General features: G+C 34.8%; 2 protein-coding genes and 2 long non-coding RNA genes across 4 annotated transcripts; 3 read left to right on the top strand and 1 right to left on the bottom strand.

Annotated features, from left to right (window-relative positions):
• Positions 1-2,877: 2,877 nt before the first annotated feature.
• LOC114271937 (uncharacterized) lies at positions 2,878-4,226 on the top strand. The gene is made up of 3 exons (XR_014365780.1): positions 2,878-3,146; positions 3,241-3,316; positions 4,045-4,226. It is a non-coding gene; the product is annotated as an uncharacterized LOC114271937 (long non-coding RNA).
• A 10-nt stretch (positions 4,227-4,236) lies between these two features.
• On the top strand, positions 4,237-4,952 carry LOC114317136 (uncharacterized). The gene is made up of 3 exons (XR_014365779.1): positions 4,237-4,368; positions 4,458-4,547; positions 4,673-4,952. It is a non-coding gene; the product is annotated as an uncharacterized LOC114317136 (long non-coding RNA).
• A 2,765-nt stretch (positions 4,953-7,717) lies between these two features.
• LOC114301936 (Tetratricopeptide repeat (TPR)-like superfamily protein) lies at positions 7,718-10,181 on the top strand. The gene has a single exon (XM_028246898.2). It carries the CDS (start codon positions 7,834-7,836, stop codon positions 10,009-10,011), a length of 2,178 nt encoding a protein of 725 aa, XP_028102699.2. The 5' UTR covers positions 7,718-7,833; the 3' UTR covers positions 10,012-10,181.
• A 227-nt stretch (positions 10,182-10,408) lies between these two features.
• LOC114301937 (1-deoxy-D-xylulose-5-phosphate synthase 2, chloroplastic) lies at positions 10,409-14,288 on the bottom strand. The gene is made up of 10 exons (XM_028246899.2): positions 13,876-14,288; positions 13,508-13,672; positions 13,258-13,422; positions 12,981-13,131; positions 12,556-12,827; positions 12,181-12,454; positions 11,802-12,109; positions 11,403-11,684; positions 11,019-11,303; positions 10,409-10,913 (listed from the first exon to the last, which is right to left on the bottom strand). Exons 1-10 carry the CDS (start codon positions 13,966-13,968, stop codon positions 10,767-10,769), a joined length of 2,142 nt encoding a protein of 713 aa, XP_028102700.2. The 5' UTR covers positions 13,969-14,288; the 3' UTR covers positions 10,409-10,766.
• Positions 14,289-19,817: the final 5,529 nt, after the last annotated feature.

Genomic DNA, 19,817 nt, shown 5'->3' on the forward strand with positions numbered 1-19,817 from the left:
ACACTAGGTAGGTGCAAATTACTTTTTATGGCACTTAGGTGAAAAGTGTCATAAACAAATATTTTATAGCATTTTGAGAAATGCCACTAAGCCAAAAACTTTCCAAGCTTATAATGACATTTTTGAAAAAACAAAAAATGTCAATATATTTTCTAAATTTTTAAAATGCAGTAAATGATTAAAAACAAATGAATTAAACTCAATATACACTACAGGAAAAAGCATAGTCGGCAACTAAATTTCCTGACCAAAAAAATTTGGTCGCTGAAAGTATAACTTTCAGCGACCAAAATAGCATTAGTTGCCAAAAGTAAAGCTTTTTGGCGACTAAACAATTTTAGTAGCCAAAAGTCTACAATTGGCGACTAAAACTAAGTTTGGTCGCTGATAAAATGGGTTTTAGTGACTAAAAAATTTTTAGTAGCCCAAAGTAAAGCTTTTTGGCAACTAAAAAAAATTTAGTGGCCAAAAGTCTACAATTGGCGACTAAAAATAAGTTTGGTCGTTGATTATATGGGTTTTACCGACTAAAAAAATTTTAGTAGCCAAAAGTCTACAATTGGCAACTAAAAAATAAGTTTAGTTGCCAAAAATGGTCATTTTTAGCGCGAGAGAACTAAAATCCTAACGCGGGAATAAAATTTTTTGGTGACCAAAATTTTGGTAGCTGAAAGTGCATCTTCGGCGACCAAATCCGATTTTGGTCGACACAAGTTAAGTTTCTTAGCAACTAAAAAACAATTAGTAGCCAAAAGTATTTTAGTCGCCAAAAGTAGTCTTTTTTTTTTATTTTGGTAGTAAATAGTTTATTTTACATAAATTATGTTCGATAAAATAATTATGTTTGTACATATACTTTTATATTAATATGGATGTATGTACTATATAAATAATATATGTTGCATATATAATCATGTGGTGCTATAAAGGTGGAGTGGGAAGAGTGTGGTGTATAAGGTTTATGGTGCGGAAGGTTGGCGGTTCGAGTCTCTGCAAGAGCAGATCAAATTGTTCTACAACGAATTATTGTCATGAATGGCACTTGATAGCGTCACGAATAGTGCCTACCATGACATTAAAGTGTCACTGAAAGGTTGTAGTCTTGATGGTGTAATGACACTTACAAGTGCCACTAACTCTTTTTTTAATGGCGCTTGATAGTGCCACAAATAATATCTACAATGACATTAAAATGTCATTGAAAGTTTTCAGCCATGATGGTGCAGTGACACTTGCAAGTATCTACTGTGACACTCGTATCTACCGTGGCACCGATAGAAGTGGCACTTGTTCAAAATGCCACAAGACCAAAAAATGTCATTAGAAGAATAGTTTTGTGGCACTTTCAAATGTCACTAAACTAAGAAAATGTTGTAGTGAGACCCTAAAAATTTTACTAAATGTCTCTTATGTATGCGAGACTCACACCATGTTGGTCCCATATAGGTTCCACACTCATGTGAGATATTTAGTAAAAAATTTAATAAAACTTTTGGAATCTTTAGTATTTTTTAAAAAATAATTAAAATTTATTTTATATATAAATATTTATTTATTTTCATCATATCCATGAGTTTTATTGAGCCGAGTTTAAGGTTACTTGAGCTCGACTCAATCGAGCTTAAAAATTGAGTTTGAACTTGTTCATTTAACAAACAAGTAAATCTAAACGAGTTTTACACAGGTCAAACTCAAACTATATATGAATAATTCTATTCATTTGCGATCTTACTCTTACTTTAAATATTTTCACAAAAGATGCTTTCGTGCTCTCGCACCGTTCGATGACTTGGCGTATTATTAATTTAATGGGATCTCATTATATATAAATTTTATTTTGAGCTTTATTATTTAAAAAAAAAAAGTATTATATTTATACAATTTATTTCATCTGAATAGACACAATTAAAATTTTGACTAGTAAAAATCTCCTATTTCAAAGATTTTTACCGGTTAGAATCTCAATTATGTGTTTTTGAACAAAGCAAATTATGTATATAAATCATTAATGTTAAAAAAATTGTGTCTAATTTCTGTTCAATTCTACCAGGTTCAACTATAAGTGAGTGAGTAAAACATATTCAATTTTATGTACATATTGGACAAGATGTGTAAATAAAATAACACATATCTTAAATAATAATAATAATAAAAAGGGTTTATTACTCTTTATATCCGTAAATTATCATCAAATTATTTATTTAGTTCCTAAATTATTGATTGAGTTTATTAAATCTGTAAAGTATCACTACAAGAAAAAGGGGCATATAACACGGAAGTATTTGCGACGGCACTATTCCCGTCGCAAAAAGTCAATTTTTGCGACGGTACCACTTGCCGTCGCCAATAAATCGGGTTTAAGCGATGGCACCACTTCCCGTCACAAAAAAGCAAGTTTTTGCGACGGCATGAACCACCGTTGCAAAAAAAAAAAAATGCAATCTGAGTGCTCAGCTTTATTTTTCCCTTCGTGCTCGTTTTTCCCTCTCCCCCTCCCCTCTCCAAAAAAAAAAAACCTATCAAAAATCCACCCTTACCATCTGCAGTGGCCACCAGCGGCTGTTCCTCCACCTCCTCCTACTCCCACGGCTGCTCCTCCTCTTCACCACCATTCCATGCCCATGGAAAACCCTAATCGCCTCTCCAACGACAAGGTACATTTTCAATTTCATCTCATCAATTTGATCGATTCATTTTCAAATCATTAGTAGATCCATTAGATTCATCACTATGTTTGGTTTCTAGGTTCGAACGATCAAAAATCCACCCCTACCATCCGCAGTGGCCACCGGTGACTGTTCCTCCACTTTCTCCTACTCCCACGGCTGCTCCTCCTCTTCACCACCATTCCATGCCCATGGAAACCTTAATCGCCTCTCCAACGACGAGGTATATTTTCAATTTCATCTCATCAATTCGATCGATTCATTTTCAAATCATTAGTAGATCCATTAGATGGTTTCTAGGTTCGAACGATCTTCATATCGGGCCTCCTCGAGGACGTAAAGGAGAGAGAACTCCAGAACCTTCTCAGATGGTTACCTCATTACGAGGCTTCGCAGGTTAACTGCAAAGGTGAACATCCTATGGGTTTCGCTCTCTTCACTACTCCTCCTTTTGCCATTGCTGCCAAAGATGCCCTTCAGGTTCTCATCTTCACAATCTTTACCTATATTATTTGTTTTGATTAATCGATCTCTGTTGTACTAAATTATTATTGGGTTTGGTTTTGTGGTTTAGGAGATGGTGTTTGATGAGGAATCAAAGTCTGTTTTGCACACAGAGATGGCAAAGAAAAATCTATTTGTCAAAAGGGGTGAGTTTTCTATTTTTAATCGAAGCTTTCTTTACTTCAAAAGTCATGTCAGAAAATAGGGTTAAATATTGTAGACTTGTAGTGTTGTTTTTTGTTTGTTTTCTTGTTTCAAAATAATTTGAAGCCTCGTAACTAGACGAGAGCTACGGGAGAGAGCAAGAACATTCATTCATAACAGTGTTCAAAGCTTGCAGATGTGTTCTTATATTCTATAATAATATGGATAAGATTAAGCTGGCTTGGTAGTTGTTTGCATAGTATCTTGTTATGGGTATGGGTTGAAATCATGGAACCTCGTTTTCTGGAATGCATTTCTCAGAATGTGCTTGAATTTGAGTAAAACCCTAGAGAGTGTGAATGTAGATAGCTCACACGTCTTGTATTATGTATTATGTATCATGGTCATCTGGCTGTTATTGCTTAATTTTATAAAATTACTTATGTGAAAGTTTGAAAGTGTCTATCTAATTTTTTGTAAGTGATTATTTCTTTCTCGTACCTTGTGTATGTGTGCTTATGCTTTGAATTGAACCCATTATTGCTTAATTGAACCCTTTTTTTCGAGTTCATGTATACAGACATGCTCCCCTTTTTATTAGGGGTTTAATTTTCTTTTTTCCCTTAATAAGATTTATATTAATCTATATAGTTCCTTGATGTGCAGCTTGTTTTGTCTGGCCTGTGGCTTTATAGTTTATATATATTGTTTATTTATTTATTGCTGTTAGGTTGCAAGTTGGGGTGCATACTTGTTCAAAAAAAATGTCATAGCTATGTCATTCTCACCAAGAGATTCGCATGAAGCACAAGTTCAATTTGCTTTGGAAAGTGGCGTGCCAGCAATTATAGGTGTTCTTGGAACAATAAAGCTACCATACCCATCAAGAGCATTTGACATGGCTCACTGTTCTCGTAGAAATCGAGCTCTTGACTTTTTACTGCGGATCATTTTTGTATTTCTGGGATTTATTGAATGTGATGTATTTGCCCTTTTGGATGAAACTTAGGTTGCAAAGGAAGGTGGTGAGAAATGGAAATCTATGACAGATGAAGTGAGTGACAATCTGATTTTATTTTTCTAAAGCAAAAATGTTTTCTCAAAATGTTTTGACCCTTTTAACCTTAATAATTCCTTTACTAGGAGAAAAAGATTTATCTGGATAGAGCTGCTGAGCTTAAAGCAGAGTATGACAAGGCTTTGAATTCAGATAAGGATGTTCAAAATGCAGATGTAAGTTTCTTCTTGATGCCCAAGTTTTTTCTAATTTATATCTTCTGTTTGATTTGTTTTATTTTTCTCAATTAATGCATATGTTAATTGATCTATGGATAAATTCATATTTGTTGTTTGGGCAGGACAAAGAAGATGGTCCATTGAATAAGGAAGCACAAGTGGAGACAGTGTCTGATGATGAATAGGAATATCTTCTCCTGTTTAGGTTTCTTTCATTTTATTTTTTTTTAAGCGGGAGATTGGAAAACAGGCACAAACAGGATAATTTTTTTAATTGATCTAAGGATAAATTCATATTTGTTGTTTGGGTAGGACAAAGAAGATGGTTCATTGGATAAGGAAGCACAAGTGGAGACAGTGTCTGATGATTTTTTTTTTATAATATTTTTATTAATTTTGTTACAGGTTTTACTTTTTGCAACGGTATTATTCTGTCGCAAAAAATAAAAATTTTATTATTTAAAATAAAATTTTATTATTTTTTAATACTTTTTGCGACGGCATTACACTGTCGCAAAAAATAGAAATTTTCATATTTTTAACACTTTTTGCGACGGCACCACACCGTCGCAAAAAACAGTGTTTTTGTCGTTGCAAAAAAAGACTATTAGCGACGGTATTTTTTGCCGTCTCAAATAACATTTTTAGCGACGGTAAAATAGTGTCGTCGCAAAAAAGTCAAGAAATTTCAAACGTTATTAGCGACTGCACAGTACAGTCGCAAAAAGGCAAAAATGCCGTCGCAAAACATAAGCGACGGTACTGTGCCGTCGCAAAAACTCTTTTGCGACCCCTGCATTTGCGACCCCCTCTTGCCGTCGCAAAAAGTCATTTTGCCGTCGCAAAAAGTATTAGCGACGGCATTAGGAGTATTAGCGACAGTATTTTACCGTCGCAAAAAGTTAATTTTTTTGTAGTGTATATAGATCAAAATCTATTTAGTTCATAAACTATTGATTGAATCTATTAAATTTCTAAATTATTTAAATCAAGTATTCCTAAAAATATTACAAAAAAATAAAATATAATCCCATAAGTATTATAAATTAATAAAAAAAACCCTATCTAGTTAAAATTTTATTTAAAAAAAAAATTACATTTTTATTTTGTTTTTGAAAAGTAGTTGTTAGTTCTTATATGGTGAATTTTCTTTATAAGGATAAGAGTAATTATTTATAATATTTTTTTACTTATCTTCTAAAATAATTACATGCATTTGCCTTTATCTAGTATTATATGTTAGATTTCATTTATAATTTCTAATTAATTATTTTTATATTTTTTGCTAAATTCTTTTTATATTTAATTAATATATTATTTTTTTATCATTATTTGTAGCGAAATGTTATTTTGTAAGTTATCTACTTATATTTCTTTAATATATCTAATAATTTTATTGACAATACTGTAAAATTAGACTCTAATACTAATAATCACACAACGAAATAAAATACTTTTTAAAGATAAAATAAAAATTTAAGATTTTTTTGTAATAAAATTTTAATTAGGTAATGCCTTTTATTAATTTATAATATTTGTGGACATAAATTTTAATTTTGTAATCTTGGACTAAATATGTTTGAATTAAATATTTTATGGATTTTATTAATTCAATCGATAGTTTAAAGACTATATAGACTTTGATTCATATACTTTAGAACCTACTAGACTTAATTGATAATTCAAAGATTAAATAGATAATTTGGCTATAACTTAAGGTAAAAGGTATAACAAATCCAAAAAAATAATAACGTCATTCATTTTAAATAAATTTCATGACTTGAGCAATCAATTTTATTAAATTGCTTAAAATAACAGAATTCATTTTTTTAAAACGAGAGACACTTACTCTATCATTCACACATATTTTCATTACCATTCGTTGTTGGAGGTTAAAATTGGGACTAAAACTCTTTATAATAATTATTTATGTAATAATCTTGTAATAAAGATTTAAGTGGAGAAATTATCTCATGGCTCCGTTTATTTGGGGTTATAAGGAGGAGATTGAGATTGATAGTAGGGGTGAGCATGGTCCGGATTTAACCGGATTGTGGTAAAACCAAGACCACTCTGTTATCTACAGTTTCTGAAAAATCGGAACCAATCCAATCCGTTTAAATCATGGAACCAATCCGAACGAATCTATTTAAACACGAATTGGATCGGTTTAGGACCACGGATTAACATAATTAACTAACAAAAAAACATATATATAACACTTTAATTTCAAAAAAACATAAAAATAGCGCTATATTAGTTCAACAATAGCAAGATGTTTTTCTATAATAGCGACATAATGTTCTAGAATTTAAACAATCATAAAAAAATTAGTTTCACCATAAGTATTTATACCATTATAAATTAAAACTAAAAACTAACAAACAAAAATAATAAAAGAAGATATTATACGGGGTTTAGGTTTGAGTTTATGTTTTATATAGAATAAGAGAAGATACTATGGGGGAGAATGTATAATAAAAATATAGACTATTTGTATACGGTCTGAATCGGTTCCAATCCGGAACCAATCCATGGACTACGGATTTTTAATTCTTTAATCCGGAACTGAACCACGGATTCAAAAAATCAATCCAAATCTATCGGATTGGACTGGACTGGAATGGATTACGGATTTTACGGATTCCTTGCTCAGACCTAATTGATAATAAGATAATCCATTATATGGGGTGTTTGTTTTGAGAGATGGAGAGGGGACTCCTAATTCCTTAGTATTAGGATAGGCCTTAAAAGGGGGATTGAAATGAAGAAGGTGGAGATGATATTAAAAAAATAATCCCAAAGACTAGAAATTATTTATTTATTTATTTATTTATTTATTGTTAAGTAACAAATCATTGTTTTATTTGTTTTATTTTTTTTGGAAATTTTTATTTTTATTTTTAAATTTTTTACATGTTGTGTATTTTTTTTTTAACATTAATATTTAATATTTTTGTATTTATTTTGTTATTTATGTAAAAATAATTTAACAATCCTTATACTAACAATTATTATCAAAATAAACATAATTTTATTTAATCTCCTCACTATTAATCTTCTTATTACGAATCTCTTCCACCCTACCTATACAATGGACCGATGTTATCAATATATATATATATATATAAATATATATTTGTGTCATTTGGTATAAACCTAAAATTTAAGGATGATAATTGCAGAGTATTCCAAATTGAAAAGTTGGAGCCAACGAAGCCTTTGTTCATTGTGGTTATAAACTGTACGATAGCATTAGAAACGTAGAAGAAGAGAAGAGAAGATGCAAATAATTCCCAGCAATTGCAAGAGAAATGTTGGGTTTGGCAAAGCTTGGAATTTTCTTAGAGCTTTTCAAACTTGCGTACTGAAACCAGCCCAACCAAACTACATCTACTCTCCTTTTGACTACACAAGCCTTGAAGACGCTTCACCAGACTACACTTCACTGATTCGAAAATGTACAGAGACAAAATCCAAAACAGACTTAACAATGATTCAATCCCATATGCTGAAATCTGGGTTTCCTCACTTCAGTTTAGGCAATAAGCTCATTGATGGGTTTCTCAAGTGCGGTAGCATCAATGACGCGCGTAAATTGTTTGATGAATTGCCGCACAAATACACAGTCACTTGGAATTCGATGATTGCCTCTTGCATTAGGCATAAAAGAAGTGAAGAGGCTATGAGGCTTTTTGAGAGGATGGTTTTGGAGGGTGTTCTTCCAGACGAATTTACTTTTTCTAGTGTTTTTAAGGCATTTTCTGATCTGGGTCTTGTTGGTGAAGGCCGGAGAGCTCATGGGCTGTCTGTGGTCTTGGGTTTGGAGGTGTCAAATGTGTTTGTTGGTAGCGCACTTGTTGATATGTATGCCAAGTTTGGGAATATGAGGGATGCCCAATTGGTTTTAGATCGAGTGGTGGACAAAGATGTTGTTTTGTTTACGGCTTTAATTGTTGGTTACTCCCAACGCGGTGAAGATGGTGAAGCAATGGTGGTTTTTGGAAATATGATTAAAGAGGGCGTTAAGGCTAACGAGTATACTTTTGCAAGCATTTTGATTTCTTGTGGGCATTTGGAGGATTCATTTATGGGGAAGTTGATTCATGGAATCATTATCAAATGTGGATTTGAATCTGCTGTGGCTTCACAAACTTCACTCCTTACTATGTATTCTAAATGCGGCTTAGTTGTTGATTCTCTCAAAGTTTTTAAGCACTTTGTAAACCCAAACCAAGTCACTTGGACATCGCTGGTTGTTGGTCTTGTGCAAAATGGTAGAGACGAGATTGCTCTGTCAAAGTTCCGTAAAATGATCCGTAGTTCAATAAATCCAAATTCTTTTACATTGTCAAGTGTTCTTCGTGCATGTTCAAGTCTTGCAATGCTTGAACAGGGAAAACAAATCCATGCCATGGTTGTGAAATTTGGGTTGGGCAGAGATAAATATACAGGAGCCGCACTGATCGACTTATATGGGAAATGTGGGAGTGTAGATAGGGCCAGATCAGTTTTTGATGATTTGTTTGAATTAGATGTGGTGCCTGTGAACTCAATGATCTATAGCTTTGCCCAGAATGGTTTTGGTCATGAGGCGCTGTCATTATATAACAGGATGAAAGAGTTAGACCTTGAACCTAATGATGTAACACTCGTTAGTGTTCTCTCAGCTTGCCGCAATGCAGGGTTGGTTGAGGAAGGCTGTAAAATCTTTGCATCCATTGAGAGTAATGATAACATCAAACTAACAAAAGATCACTATGCTTGTATGGTTGATTTACTGGGGCGTGCTGGGAGACTTATAGAGGCGGAAATTTTAATAAAGCGGGTCAAAAATCCAGATGTGGTTCTGTGGAGGACACTGCTTAGCGCATGTAGGATTCATGGGGAGGTCGATATGACAGAGAGAGTAATGAATAGAGTGCTTGAACTTGCACCAGGGGATGAGGGGGTTCATGTCCTGTTGTCAAATCTTTATGCTTCAACTGGTAATTGGAACCAGGTGGTTGAGATGAAAAGCACAATGAGGGAAATGAGATTGAAGAAGAATCCTGCAATGAGTTGGGTTGATGTTGATAGGGAGGTTCATACTTTCATGGCTGGTGATTGGTCTCACCCAAATTCTAGAGAGATATACAGAATGGTAGAGGAATTGATTGAGAAGGTCAAGGACTTGGGATATGTCCCAGACACAAGATTTGTTTTGCAGGATTTGGACGAGAAGGAAAAAGAGAGGTCTTTGTATTGTCATAGTGAGAAGCTTGCTGTAGCCTTTGCTCTATTGAGGAGCAGTAACAACACTACTAGTATTAGAATTCTCAAGAACCTTAGAGTTTGTGGGGATTGTCACAATTGGATCAAATTTGTATCAAGAGTTGTTGGGAGAGAGATAATTGCTAGAGATGCAAAGAGATTCCATCACTTTAGCAATGGGTTGTGTTCCTGTGGAGATTATTGGTGAATAATTTTGTGACGTCCATTTCTCTTTCTGGGCTCCTCAACTATAAGTTAGTCTGGTCAAATTGTTGTCATTCTGGACTGCTGATTGGTCCACCAATTTTTTGTTTATTTGTAATTGATTGATCAACACTTGCATCACGAGTTGCAACCATAATTAATTGATTAATTGATGAACACCTGCATCACGAGTTGCTGCCCAGTGGCTGATTCATGTGTGTGCGCTTCCATAATTTGAGACAGGTGAGGCCTCATAACAGTAAGGTATAAAACACGCTAGTATTGTTTATTCATTTCTTCTATTGCACAAAAGTTGTTGGACAATAATTACCCAAATGATCCTGCTCTTGATTTATATTAAAACAAACAGAAAAACACAATAGGACAAGATGCATTGCCAATTTTCTATTCAAGAAAACTTTTGCTTCATGGGATAATCATATGATACTTCACTTCGTTCATGTAATATAATATAATATATATTTTACATTACAAGAGGAGAAAATGAATATACAGAAACACACAATTTGTGTCTTTTTAAATTCAATTCAAATCCCTTAAATAGATACGTTTGTGGTAAGGGATATAGGGAAAATAATTTTAATGAGTCTTGGACCCTCAGTCTCTTGGAACCCAATGATAAGCTTTTGAGTTTGGGTTTTCTGTGTTTCTTTTCCTCTTAAAGCCAAACTAGAACCAATTACAGATGTGGATGATATTCATAACTAGTAAGTCAATATTTGCTTCCGTGTGTGGGACTCACTTGAACTTGAGAGCTTCTTTGGATTTCCCCAAGAGGGATAACATTGTTGCACAGATATGCCTGGCAGAGAGCCCTGCTTCTTCAATCTGATCTAGGGGTGATCCATGTTCTATGTATCTATCAGGAAGTACCATTGCCCTCAACTGCAGAAAGCTCTAAAAAGAATTAAAATCCACGGGAAACAATAAAAATAAATGAAAAAGAAACAGCAGTTGAGCTTAAAATATCCGTTGTTCAAGGACAATTACCTTAAGGGGTCCATCCAGAATACCATTTAAGCTTAGGAATTGACACACATGAGATCCAAAACCTCCAATGGAGCCTTCCTCTACAGTAACTAAGATTTCATGCTCCTTCGCCAATCTCTTGATTAAATCTGCATCTAAGGGTTTGCAAAACCTTGCGTCGGCAACTGTCACAGATATGTTTTGGGATCTGAGCAAGCCTGCTGCTTCCACACATTGTTGAACTATTGACCCATATCCCAAAATAGCAGCTCTATTGCCTTCCATCAGTATTCTCCCCTTTCCAATCTATTCAATTATCACAGAAGATTTTTTTTTTTTTTTTTTAGTTCTTTTTTTCAACTCTTTGCTTAGATTATTTAAAAATTGGTTATTTCAAATGCTAACCTCAATTGGTACTCCTTTGTTATTGGGAGGAAGGACTGCTCCAATTCCATTACCCCTTGGGAACCTGAAGCAGCTAGGTCTGTCATCAATGGTTGCTGCCGTCGCAACCATATGCATCAGCTCTGCTTCATTAGATGGAGCCATGACCACCATGTTGGGCAAGCAAGCCATGTACGTGATATCAAATGCTCCACAGTGTGTGGGGCCATCTGCACCAACCAAACCAGCCCGATCCAATACAAAGCGGACAGGTAGTTTCTGAAGATCTACGTCATGCACCACCTTCATATCCATTGTAAAGTATTGGTGTTATGTTCAAAATTTGATTTAAAATCAGAAGTAAAATCTTTATAACAGCCACATTTCCCTTTTTTGCATCATCTAATGCTCCAGGCTCACCTGATCATAACCTCGCTGCAGGAAGGATGAATAGATAGCACAAAATGGCCTGAGACCCTCTGTGGCTAAACCAGCTGCAAATGTAACAGCGTGTTGCTCTGCAATTCCCACATCGAAACAGCGATCTGGGAACTTCTTCTGGAAATAATTGAGGCCAGTCCCACCACCCATCGCCGCATGGATGGCGATAATCTTGTTATCTACCTCAGCTTCTTTTATCAGGGATTCCGCAAAGTACTGGGTATATGAAAGTGTAGGGGATTTGGGCTTAAATTGTTTTCCTGTTTTCGGATCAAACTTGACAACCCCTGAAAGAGTTGGAGGATAAGGATTTTATGCAGTTTTATGAGACATTTAGATTCTGTAGTAGCTGACTCACCATGCATTTTGTCAGCTGCTACCTCCGCTGGCGGATAGCCCTTGCCTTTCTCTGTTACAATGTGTATAAGAACTGGACCTGGTGCAGGCATTTCTTTTACTTTCTGGAAAATGGTGACTAAATCTTCTATATTGTGCCCATTGACTGGACCGATGTAATATAACCCAAGCTCTTCAAAGAGAGTAGACCCAGGAGCACCAAGCATACCCCTTGCATACTCATCCACTTTTGCTGCAACTTCATGTGCTTGCGGTCCAATATGCTTTGTGATGTTCTTTGAAGAGATAAAACCGAATCAGATCTCTCTTGCATTTGAAATAAGAATAGAGGAAACATAACAGTAAGAAAGTGGCATGAAAAGCTTAGAGGTTATACTTTTGCAGCTTCACGAAGTTTCCGGAACTTAGGGCTTGCTTGGAGCTTGGATAAAGCACTGCTGAGAGCTCCAACAGGAGTTGCAGGGCCATCAAGAGTAGCTGTGGGTAAGGATACTTGCTTATTGTCATTTAATATGACAATCAGGTTAGCATCAAGGTATCCTGCATTGTTCATGGCCTCATATGCTTGCCCTGCAGTCATGGCTCCATCTCCAATCACAGAAATGACATTGTTATTCTTCCCTAAAAGGTCTCTTGCAACTGCCATACCTACAAAAGTTTTTTTTATCCCAAAAAATATATCAGAGTTCCTGTGGTGTGCCTTATGGATTGACATATATGTATTCACAAGCGGGCCTTTTTTTATTTATTTATATATTTATATTTAAACATCACAAACTCAAAAAAAAGAACACAGAATACCAAGTGCAGCAGAGATGCTTGTAGAACTATGGCCAGCACCAAAAGCATCATGAATGCTCTCATCCCTTTTAGGAAACCCTGCTAGCCCTGAAGTTTTTCTAATGGTGTGCATTTTAGACCTCCTCCCTGTCAGAATTTTATGTGGGTATGCCTGCCATATTTAGTTGTTCTGTTCAGAACTCGTGTTGTAGAAATCGAAATAGAATTCAAATATATGATATGGTCCATTTTTCATATTTTTTTCATTTTCATTTGTAAAGTTGATCTGTCTACTCACCTGATGACCAACATCCCATATAATTTTGTCTTCAGGGGTGTTGAAGACGTGGTGCAGAGCCACAGTCAGCTCCACAACTCCTAAGCTTGCACCAAGATGTCCTCCTGTCTTTGATACACTGTGAACAATATCCACTCTGAGCTCTGCTGCTAGTTGTTCAAGATCCTGAAACACCACATTCATCATCATCAAAAGGAGAAGAAGATCAACAACAGGTAAAGTAGAGAGTATTAGCCGTTGGTGCTTTTACCTGTGCAGAGAGGTTCTTCATGTGAACAGGATAGTTGATTGTATCGAGCAATGGCGTGGGTTGCTTTTCTCCAGAGAAATCAATCTTCCAACCCCCTTTCTCTGTCCTTATCATCATCTTCCCATCCTCACCATCTGAACTTGTGGCTGAAGCTCTCAAGTAGAACTGAAACCCCCCATACCAACCACCATTAGTACATATAACATACCATTTGAATTACCAAAACCATGTCTATGAGTGAAACCACATCAAGAATTGAAAACCAGATGACAATAACAAAATACTAAACAGTTCACAGAAAACATTTTCCAGAAAATGTTTTCTGCCCAAACGAACGAGTGTTAAATGAAATTTTTATGCACTGATACCTGTTTTCTGCAGCCATGGCTTTGCCATGGGGATGTTGTCAGGTGTGGAGATATACACGGGTTTAATCTAATGACAAGCCCCGAGACAGCCATGCCTGATCAAGAATGGTGAGAGAAGTGAAGAGAAGGGAAGAGAAGAGGAGAGGAGAGAAGGCTGTGAGGTGCTAAGGCATTGATAACAGGGACAAAATTTATAATGAGCGAGGTAGCGGCTTACGTACGGGACATGATACCGGCATCAGCCAATTTCTCATGAGATTTTCAAATCAGTTGGAGAGAGGGAAAATAAACACTGTCATTATTTTATCTGTTTATGTAAGCACCTACTTCATTAAAATAAAAAGTGCAGAGCTTATTAGTTTAGAGATTGCTACATAAATGTTTGGAATTCCCTTTGGGGATGACCTTCACACCCCAAAGTAGATCCTGGCCTTCCATGTATGTGCGGGGTTCAGATTTGTGGAGTCTTCTGGGATGGGGTCTCAATTACCACTCTTTGGACAAACAATTGTTAGGTGAGCACTGATAGCTTTGTGAAACATGAAATCCATGGCGCCCATGCTTTTCATGCATCAACTTTGAACAAAAAAATAGATAAAAAATTAGTTGGATTTTTAATCAATCAAAAGTTATTCAATTTTATGTTTCTTATTTTTTATATTTAATAAACTATTTTGATATTTTAGTCAATTTCTTTCTTCTTTTTTTTTTCTTTTTTTTTTTTTTTTTCAGCATCCTCGTTCAATGTTTGTAGAAGAATAAAGACAACAACCTTTTCAATACTAGTTTAGGTCCGTCAAAAGTAAGCCAGACGAAACTACCCAGCAATTCACTTTTAGGTGATTTGAAAATTTTAAAATTGAATAACTTTTTATTTATATTTCTATTTTTTGCTAAATTTATGTTTTTATAATTCTCTCATCAAAAGCTATTCACTAAGATCCATTAATAATATATATTAAAAAAATATGAAATTTCACTGTAAAAAGTTATTGAAAACATCAGTCATATTTCATTGACTTTTGCACAATGAAATCTCATCACCCAAATTTAGAGAAATTTATATTAAAAACCTAAAAATTTTAAATTTGAGAATCAATCACAAAAAATTAGGTCTCTAATTTCAAATTTATATCTAAGGAGTTCAAATTAAGGGATCTAAAATGATGAATTTTAACTGAAATTTCACTTACTCTCTTAGTAAAATTTATCTATGAAATTTTTAGGTGACATTGAAATTTATTGTGCGATATAGAAAGAGAGCAGAGAACAGTGAAGGAGAGATAACAAATAGAGAAAGAGAAGAATAAGGAAAAGCAAAAAAAAAAAGAAAAAAAAAAAGAGAGAAACATATATGTTAGGTTTTTATTCTTGACAATCTCGTTTGACAAAACTCCTTTCAGTTGTATTTATTTTTGTCCTTTTTATTTCTGTGAGGTTATGAATTTTTAGATGCGAATCCAACCCGAATTGTGCCTTACAGAGAAGTTTGTGATGTTAATACTTTTAAGATTGCCACTTCGCTGACTATGACGGGGATCGAGCTAGCCGGTCAGCTCGCGGGGGTCGAGGGGCAGCGCCCTCAAAGAAAAATACAAAATTACATTCGAAGTTGCATGTCCGCCCTTGCTCGCTCGAGCGAAGGAGTTCTCGCTCGAGCGAAACTACTTATGGAAAACACGCATTTTTGGTTCCTCGCTCGAGCGAGAGAGTCTTCGCTTGAGCGAGCTTCGCAGTCCCAAATTTTTATAAGTATGTGTTTCTGTCAGATTTTAGGATTACTTCTTCAGATCTTCTTCTTGGATATTAAGGTTTATATCTGGGGATATTTTACTAGTTTTCTTTAATGTTTTGATTAAGTATTCAACTCATGGTTTAAAGAGTATACATCAAAAGATTATTTGTTTGTTTTACACAAAAGAGAGAGTTGTTCTTCAGTGGATTCTTAAGAATTCGAGCTTGAAGCTTTGGTAGATTCTAGAGTGGCTTATCGTCAAAACAATTCCAAGGTGAAGACGGGGTTGGAAGAGGCATATAGGGGTTGGTTCAATTCGGGCGTGGATTCGATAGGTAATTGAGAATATATATGTGTAATTCCTTTATATCTTCTTAGTGGATTGTTTTGTGACTGTTACCCGTGATTTTTTTTATCACAATTGGAGGTGCTCCAATTGTGATTTTTCACGTTAAAATCGTTGTGTCGATTTGTCTTGATTGTTTGATTGGAATTGTTTTATTGCTTTAAATTGATACATAATCACAAATTAATATCTAACGAATTTCTAGATTTTTAATTATATAAATCGGAGGGATTGTGTAAAGAACTTTATTGCCACAAACAATTTTGATGGAGATATGAATAGAATGACAGTTCAGGAACGGTGGTGGTGAAGTTAGCAAACGGTGGCAATGGCGGTGGTAGATGATGGTTGTGATTAATGATGACGATAGCAAGCTAACAGAGAGGATGACAACATGTAGATCTAAAGTACGTCAAAGAAAGGGAGGGAAAAAAATATGTAGAGAAAACATAATAGATTCTAAAATTAAGTTTTAAGAATTAAGTTTTAAGGTTATAAATCTATTCTTGTCTTTTAAAATAACAAATATTTTCTTATTATTTTAAAGTTTGAAATCCCAGCGATTTTAACAACCAAACAAAGTTCTAGTGTACTAGAACTCTAACACAAATATATAAAGGGATGTATCCCTAATTTTTCTAAAATAAAATATTTGTAATTTTTCATTACTTAAAAAAAATCATTAAAAAAAAAAACATAATTCATTGTTTTTGTCTATGTAGTGATCTTTTTTTCTTTCTTTTTTTTTTTTCATTCATATTTTGTCATAAATATTTTACATTTTAGGTATAACTAAATAGAGCACTTATGAGCTAGTGATCAGAATTATTTATTTATAAATCCTATTCTTTTTTCACTTATCAATATTCTCAAAAATATCCCCTCCTCACCTTTTTCATCATTTCCATTATTAACACTGCCATGACTCCCTCCCTTTGTTAGTGACCTTCGACAACCGTCTCCAGTTGTTGGCAACTACCTCTGGTCTTTATCTCCGACCATCGACGACAGCCATCTTCGACTACCTCCGACTTCCGGCGATATTTTTCCACGAATGTTTTTCAATAATTTTTTGATCATTTTTTTCAGTAAAAAATCCATCTTCTCCATGTCACTACTCCCACCGCCTCCTCAGATCCTGCAATGATACAAGACCAATTAATTAATTACTCTATCTTTCTCTCACACTCATACTCATTTAGTTATTCATTGATAGAAACACACCAACACACTTGTACACAAAAAAGAAAAAGAAAAAAAGGATAAAACCAATAAATTTATCATTGTAACTTTATTCACATATAGATGTATTCAGATTTTATTGACAACATATCTGGTTTGGTGAGATCTTTGCCAACAGATTAATGGATATCTATTACTATGTAGAGAAAGAGAAAGAGAGAGGGACCCGATCTCTCTAGTAAGTGCTTGGACAACCATGTAATGGTTGTATTTCGATGGCAAACATGGTCATGGTACCAAATTGGTGTCTAAGATAGTTGATTGGCATTGTAAATGGCTAGATCTAAACGATGGCAACAAAGTTAGCAACAATGGAGGTAGATGAATGGTGGCGGTTGATTGGTGACAGTGGAGTGTAAATCGACAATGTTGAAGTGTAGATCGGTGATGGTGGAAGTGGCTAGTGAATGGTGATGGTAGATTGACTATGGTGGGGTGTAGATCGGTGACGATAAAAGTGGTTAGTAAATAGTAGTAATGCTCAATGGACGATGGCAGTAGCGGTGGGTAGTGATGGTGGCCAATGGTAGTGTGATAAGGAATGAGGGTATAATAAGTATTTAAAGATTTTTAAGTGCATTTAAAATGAGTGCTGCTATTAGCATCTCATCAATTATTTTGTACTTCCATTTCTTTGGACTGTGCACTTATAAATTCTAAAACTCTTAAAATTTATTTTCTTCTCTCAAATAATATCAAAATTATCTTTGTGAAAACATTCTACACATTCAATTGAATGCACACCCCCACACCCCAAAAAGCCTCTCTCTCCGAAAATCCTAACAAAATTCATGAAGGTGATTACTACTTCATCTCCATATACTTGTTCATAACCTTAGAAAATAAATGTAGCGTTTTTTTTTTTTGTTGATTCAAAATTTTCCTTTTGTGGGTTCTGCGATCTCCATGAGTTTGGATTTGTGATCTCTCAAGTGGGTTTCTTTGAATTTTCTAGCAGTTTCAATTCTTGTTTCTTATCTTACCTAGATTTTGTGATTTTAAAATTTGAAAAAGGTTCATTGATAATGTTCGGTTATTCGTTCTCAAAAAAATAAGGAATGTTTGGTTACCTATTGCTAAACAAATAAACAATGTTCGGGTCTGTGTTTCCGAATTTCCGTCATATATTCGAGAGTTCAGTCCTGACAAAATGAAAAACAGTTTTTATTATTTTTGCTATTTTTTTTCGAGAAACCTACCCTCACAAGGTCATTCTCTTCTAAGTTAAAAACACCATTAAAACTATGAACATCCTTGGAGCTTTTATTGTTGTATTCCTCTCGTCTCATGGAGTTGTGGTTGCGGAAAAAATTTTCATTCATTGTCATTGTCGGAGAAGTGTAGGTAATTAAATGGTTGCCACCGTTACCGCAGAAATATTGCCGTTAAAAGATTTTCAAGATTTTGAGGGTAGGTAGGTTTTGAATGTGAGATTTGGAGAAGATGGATGGGTGATGATGGAGGTGGGTGAGTACTCTCATAAATCCTAACTCATGATATAGTGGGCGTGTAGACTTAATTATGAAATAGAGTGTTCGAAAATTATTGAAGTCATTTTTAATAATTTCATTTAAGGTTATTATTGTAATAAAAAAAAACTAAAAAATGAGAGGTCCAAAATAATTGATGGAATGCTAATAAGAGCACTCCATCAATTATTTTGGACCTCTCATTTTTTAGTTTTTTTTTTATTACAATAATAACCTTAAATGAAAAGTCAAGGCTCGACTGGAATATGAAAGGGGATAGGAACACAAGATATTTTCATGTCATGGCTACTAGTAGAAAAAATAAAAATGCCCTCAACTCCATTGTTGTAGGGGAGGTGGCAATTGAGGAACCAATTCAGGTCAAAATTGAGGTATGGTCACATTTTACAAACCAGTTCTCAGAAGAGTGGAGACTTAGACCTATAATAGGTGGGGAGTTTAAAAGTGTAAGGCAAAGTGATTCATTTCATATCCTAGAGTCAGAATTTTCAGCAGTGGAGGTTTGGGAAGCCGTCAAGGACTGTAATGGCAACAAAGCCCCGGGGCCAGATGGTTTCAACTTGCTATTTTTCCAGAAGTTCTGGAAGGTGCTCAAAGAAGATGTGATGCTCTTTTTCACAGATTTTCATGACAGGGGCAGATTGGCTAAAGGCTTTAACAGCTCTTTCATCACCCTTATACCTAAGAAAATTGATGCAGCCAACTTAAGTGAGTTTAGACCCATTAGTCTTATAGGGTCAGTGTATAAAATACTCTCCAAGGTTCTTGCTAGTAGACTAAAAAAAGTCATGTCAGATGTAATTGGTGAAGCACAATCAGCATTCCTAGGAGGTAGAAACATACTCGATGGGGCTTTGATTGCAAATGAAATAGTGGATGGGTGGAAAAAAACTAAGAGAAAAGGACTAATTCTCAAGATTGATTTTGAGAAGGCTTATGATTCACTCAACTGGGAATTCCTATTCTCAATGCTATCTAGCTTTGGCTTTGGAGCGAAGTGGATCTCTTGGATAAAAAGTTGTCTCTCTTCAGCTAGAATCTCCATCCTCGTTAATGGCTCACCAACTAAGGAGTTCAGTCCTGAAAGAGGTCTCAGACAAGGGGACCCACTATCCCCCTTCCTTTTCAA

The sequence above is a fragment of the Camellia sinensis genome, chromosome 4 (genome assembly GCF_055761805.1).
Source record: "Camellia sinensis isolate YWXY chromosome 4, ASM5576180v1, whole genome shotgun sequence".
NCBI lineage: Eukaryota > Viridiplantae > Streptophyta > Magnoliopsida > Ericales > Theaceae > Camellia > Camellia sinensis.

Coding starts and splice junctions, on each gene's coding strand:
- LOC114301936 (XM_028246898.2), top strand. CDS start 7,834: ATGCAAATAATTCCCAGCAATTGCAAGAGAAATGTTGGGTTTGGCAAA.
- LOC114301937 (XM_028246899.2), bottom strand. CDS start 13,968: ATGGCTGTCTCGGGGCTTGTCATTAGATTAAACCCGTGTATATCTCCA. Junction 13,132..13,257: donor TATGGGATGTTGGTCATCAG/GTGAGTAGACAG, acceptor TAAATATGGCAG/GCATACCCACATAAAATTCT. Junction 12,828..12,980: donor AAGCATCTCTGCTGCACTTG/GTATTCTGTGTT, acceptor AAACTTTTGTAG/GTATGGCAGTTGCAAGAGAC.